At 33.9% G+C, this 5820-nt stretch overlaps 1 protein-coding gene across 1 annotated transcript; it reads right to left on the bottom strand.

Annotated features, from left to right (window-relative positions):
* Positions 1-209: 209 nt before the first annotated feature.
* On the bottom strand, positions 210-5551 carry LOC123538247 (uncharacterized). The gene is made up of 2 exons (XM_045322228.2): positions 5109-5551; positions 210-3828 (listed from the first exon to the last, which is right to left on the bottom strand). The coding sequence occupies exons 1-2, from the start codon at positions 5212-5214 to the stop codon at positions 2972-2974; spliced, it is 963 nt and encodes a 320-aa protein (XP_045178163.2). The 5' UTR covers positions 5215-5551; the 3' UTR covers positions 210-2971.
* Between the last annotated feature and the right edge of the window lie 269 nt (positions 5552-5820).

The following is a 5820-nucleotide window of genomic DNA, read 5'->3' as shown; positions in this document are numbered from 1 at the left end:
AAATTGACGACATCCATTGAATTTGGCTATAGTTACTATGTGGTTATCTATAATTTGGTTTAAACGCTTTCTATGTTTGACAAGATTTTACGAACGTGTTATGAATAGGATATGATAGCTTTGTTTTATTATACGGTTTTCTGTTGCGTTTATGTCGGGCTAATTACTGTCGAGTAATTAACGTGACAGCTGTGAACTAGAAAAGAATATTAACGATACATTGTCACTTTATTCCCAATAATAATAAGCATTATCACATTTCATCTTTTATTTTAAAACAATCTGATATCAGTAATCATCATATTTAAGAAAAAAATTAAAATGTATAAAGGACTTTACATAAAATTACCTACTGTTAGTAAGCAAATTGAACTGAACTCATAACAAAATGCCAGAACAGAAGCACATGTTTAAGATAATAAACACAACAACATGTTTTTGTCAGTCGTAATTATATGTGATGATGTAAATTGAGGGGAAAATGAATACATAATATATTAACAAGAAATGATATAAGAAAGAAACAAAAGTGAATAACAATATAACAAATGCAGGGATATAATAGTAACTATTTCTACCGAAGTCTTGAAAAATGTGTAATCACAAAAGGGTCTACTACTTAAAACCAAGACTTGGAAATCTCGTTTTAGTTAACTTTGATTGCAACAATTTGAGCCGCGCCATGGGAAAACCAACATAGTGCGGTTGCGACTAGCAAGGATCCAGAGTCTGGATCCGCACAGTCTGGTCAGGATCCATGCTGTTCGCTAACAGTTTCCTTAATTCCAATAGGCTTTAAAAGCGAACAGCATGGATCCTGGCCAGACTGCGCGGATGCGCAGGCTGGTCTGGATCCATGCTGGTCGCAAACGCACTATGTTGGTTTTCTTATGCCGCGGCTCAAATCGCGGAAATAAAAACCATTGCAAACATTTCCCAATCTACTAAAATATGACTGAATATTACATAAGCTTTGCTTTTATCGTATGATACCATATCGTAAGCTTTATTTACATACGTGTTATTGCAGTCCGTGTTACCCTTTAAACAACAAATATTATCTTTTAAGATCAGCAATTTTCATAATGCGTTGTAATAAATCGGTAGTGTATACACTACTGAATGACATTTCAATATTTATACCTGAAATACAATTAAAATACGTCAAAGGAGTGACATTACGTTGATTTAAGTACAAAAATGATCAAGGTCAATGTATAACTTTTTCTCGGGCATTTATTATTAAATGTTAGGGATTCATATACTAATAGAAAACTGAAAACGTATCATGTAAAACGTATATTAGTATCACACTCACTGCAAATGTAACTATGACATGATGAATATTATATTGCAGTTTTTGTCATGTCAATGTATCTATGTAAGATAGCAAGGGGATAGGACAGATAAAAGGTTAACAGATTCACTAAACTTTATAATTCATACTGTCAACTGTTAGTGGTTATGTTTTAATAAGAAGGTAAAAGGCTTAATAACAAAGAAAAGAAAAAAATGAAAGACGCATCTTTATGTTTTCATTAAAGACAACTTATAAATAGGTTTTATATTATAACGGTATATATACCAACAAACATTTCTGTAATTAGTTATTGTATAAAACCTTGAACAAAACATAACCCGAAGTTCATCTGGATAAGAGAAGTTCTACTGTGAGGCAAGTTCTCTGACTTGGCCTGACCTTGCCTAGCCTGGCATGATATGCCCAATATTCGGCAAGGCTGGGCCAAGCTAGGCCACAGTGTGCGAAAACTTAACATATACAAATATGCCCTACGGTACAGAAGATAAATACCCATTCTTTATTTAGCAGAAATATGATAAAGCTACATCTGAACTGTTTCTAAGGAAATGCTGTGATTGTTCTTCAAATAACTTTGCACAGATGAAATAAAACATTAAAATTTAATAACGTCTGCGATAGAACACCGCTTGGAGAATGACAGACTTCCCTGGCTTCTTAACCCATAATGCGTAAAACATAATTATTTTAACATGTTTCAAATTTTATTTCAATGCCTGAAAGACAAAGGATAAAAGGCTTTGTGTATGCAAAACTTCAAAACTCATAGCCAGTATTAATGCTCGAGCTGAACGTATGGTTATCAGTAATACTATAAATCTAATTGAAATAGAACTAAACAAGGGAATATGTTGCTCGTAAAATAGACATAAAACATTTATAAAGTCATTCCGTGTAAATGAATTTGCCGAGACTACAGAAACATGCTGCAGAGAAGAATTTTAGGTATATGCAAACTTTTAATGTTCGGCCGTGGTGCCCCTAGTGCATATATATATTACCTTATGTATGTGAAATATAACAATCCATGACTTGGTCGCTCAGTGGCCGATTTGGTGGTTCATTCTTACCGCTTTGCATTTGACTCGACTAACGTTTCGTATACCACTCTAAATTGATTAGTTTTATTTTATAGTTTCTCTAGATTACGCTGTACACAGGCTAAAGGACTGTTGTTTACAGGACTTATAGAACAACAATATATACGAAATGACTAGATGGATAAGATGTATCAATTTCAGATCAAATCATTCCCATCATAAAACCTGTCGTATTTCGAGTGAATATCAAATGATCCATTCAATGTATTCTTATTTCCAATATCATGATTCTGTATTGTATTAAACATAGAATAACACTGCTATGATTAATTTGCAATCCAGACAAGAATGTACTGTAGGAATGCGATAACAACTTCTGGTCCATTTTTGATCGAGTTCCAACAGATCTAAGCTAGAGCTTTGTTCGTATACTGCACCTTTCTTTTTTACGCTACAAACGAATTATAAACATCTGTATCAAACAGGTGTTGAACAATGTCTACATATTCTATTTTAGCATCTATTGAATTCTCAAGCTTTATTAGTTTCGCTGTGTTAGATATCCTTATCGTGTTTTTATACTAACTGTTATTTGTACTTTACTTGGGTGTTATCTATTGTTTTCTTTAGTCGGAGTGCCACTTTTCCCTATATTCACTGTTCCGATATCATCATAGCTAATAGTTCTTAAATTCTCTTCACTGCTATTAAATATGCGCTGATTTACAACTTCAAACTCACAGCACCTGTCAACAGGCGTTTCCTGTGTACCTGATCTATTGTCTAAGCACGTCCAAATGTTACACTCTATGTTAGTAGTATTCTTGGCACTAGGATTTTGAACTGAATTTTCTTCAGAGACATTTAAAGACGTGAAGATTCTTGAGTTAATGCACAACTGATCGTTAGAAACTTCTTTTTCATTAGGCCTCGTGTCTGACATTTCACTAATATAAGATTCTTTGCTCTCGTCATTCGTTTTATTATGAAACACGTTATTAATGAGTGTGTCTGTCATATCGTCTGTGATTTTCTCATGAATTCCACATAGGAAAGGATCATCAAACAAATAAGTGTCTGACATACAAATGTTGTTAGTTAGATCATATCCACTGAAATGCCTTCTGTTATTTGATGGAAATTTCTTAGCTCTACGTTTTTCTTGTCGTAATTCCGTTTGAAGACGTTTCATTGTGTTATTCACAAGAACTGTTTTTCTAAGATAGGTTTCGGGGTTATCTAACTGTTTTATCTTTTTAATTGAGATTTTCAGAATTTTCTTTCTTTCGTCTTTTCTTTCCTTTGGTGTGTTTAAAAACGGTGAGACGCGTTTAGGTGGAATACAGGTTGCTTCGGTCTCCTTCATTTCGGCTTTTCGTTTGACTCGATGGTTCCTTATTTTCGTATGATCCGGCAATACATCTGTCTTGTTGCACATATCAGATAGGTTGGTTACACGCTGTTTATCTGTGCAAAAAAACATAATATATAGATTGGTATGTATTTTGCTTACAAATAAGAAATAATTTACGCAAACTTAACACTTCTACATTACCATATAATAAATTCTACACATGTTATGCCTTTTTTTAATTTTCTTTTTGCATTAGATAGTCTAGATAGGCTGGTGTCAATATGGGTTAAACCAAAACTTTACCCTCTTATATGAAAGTCTCGTAGAAGTGACGTATATTGTTTAACATTTTGTCAATATCTAGAGTCGTTTTTGTTAAATCGCTAAAAGCGGGTTTTCATAAGAAACTGGTGCTCAAATTCAAACAATTACCGAGAATGTTCCGAAATCATTACAATTAATTCTCGAGTCTGCTTTCAGGAAGAACCAGTACAGAGTCAAATGCGAGGGCATGATCGTAACCCCGTTGGGTCTCGAATCCATGCGCTCTTGGTTAACAGGCCAAAAACTGGACGTCATAGGTTTGTACCCCACTGGGGTTACGGCGATGCCCTCTCATATGAGTCTGTAGTCACCGATTTCTCCAGTGGGGGCAGATTCGAGAGTGATTCAAATACAATTCAAGCTTTCATCATAAATCAATATAATCTCTACTAAATCATCCTAAAGAACTAATAATGGTAAAACACTTCTACCCAGTATCTTATAGAAATTAAGTAGACAAAAGTCATGGTATCTTTTTCATTCAGGACTACTAACAGGGGCAAAAAAGAGGAATAGTTAAGCATATCGCAATTATGATAATATATTTCACTTCGCTAGTAAAGGTCATTACAGAGGATTACACCAAACTACAAGTAGTGATAAAACCGACAGAAATGACCATGATCAATGAATGTGAGAAACGGAGAAATGTCATGACAAGCCAACTATATGTCAGTAAGGTATGAACTTAAAATTATCGGTTAACTTAAAATAACCTTCCCTGCGTAATTATTTGGTATTTCGCTCAAGATGCTTACTGCGCCGATATTGAGCTATATAAAATATTTTTTACTACCATGTGTATTCAAACTGTAATACGTAAAAAAAAATATAGGATCGATTTAGCTACGGTGACATAAGAGTTATTGGCTTTTTGTACCGCTTAACCATATCGTATACATAATCTTGCCAAACAAAGGGAGCGTTTTAACTACATTATAGAGTTAATATAAATACGGTCAATACAAGGTCTTGTAAGCGTACGTGATCAATTAAAGCTGAAGAAAGAGAAGATGATCATTAATTTATAAGAGAGCTCAGAGGATAAAAAAAAATGAAAACAACTCACCATTTATATGAACATGCTTTTCCGTATTAGTTGGTTTAAGGTCCGTTTCAAAACCTTCTTCGGTATGCACATTCACATTCCCAGAAAGTCCATTTGAAATTTCCATTCGGCATGACACAGATGAATCCGTGCTGGCAAGCAATTCTACATGACACGCGGTGGCACATCTTTGATTTTCAGATAATCCGGAATGTAGATTTTGGTCAGTAAGTCATTTTATACGAATATACTATTTTTTCAAAGTGATTTTTCATTCATAATACGAAATTCCAAAGATATAAGCATATGACACTATTTAACAATCGCCGGAGTCACTAATCAATATTGTACACAATACTCCTTCCGCTTGTAAACTTAAAGTAATTATGACAGCACGTAGTGCGTCTTTTCACTCCGACTGCTATCGAGTTCATGCATTAATGTGATGCATGGTATAGGCAACGGGGAGTAACTCGTTTGAGATAAATGAAACGGGGGTATCTAAGTAAATAACTGATAATAAACATCTTTGTGTACGCAAATAAAGGCCTGGGTTAGTTGCTTAAAGACGTAATTTAGTTTCTTGTCATTTTGTTTACAAACAAATATCATTGAATATTTATTGTATTTTTATTTATTGTTTTTTGATACACATTCACTTGAAACTTTAAAAAAAAAACTATCGTTATTATTAGTTTCTTGTTCGAGTTTAAGCTCACGTTCCCTGGGTACA

Source organism: Mercenaria mercenaria, chromosome 1, assembly GCF_021730395.1.
Source record: "Mercenaria mercenaria strain notata chromosome 1, MADL_Memer_1, whole genome shotgun sequence".
NCBI classification, from domain to species: Eukaryota; Metazoa; Mollusca; class Bivalvia; order Venerida; family Veneridae; genus Mercenaria; species Mercenaria mercenaria.
The sequence above is the reverse complement of the archived record's forward strand: the minus strand, read 5'-3'. Positions and strand labels throughout refer to the sequence as shown.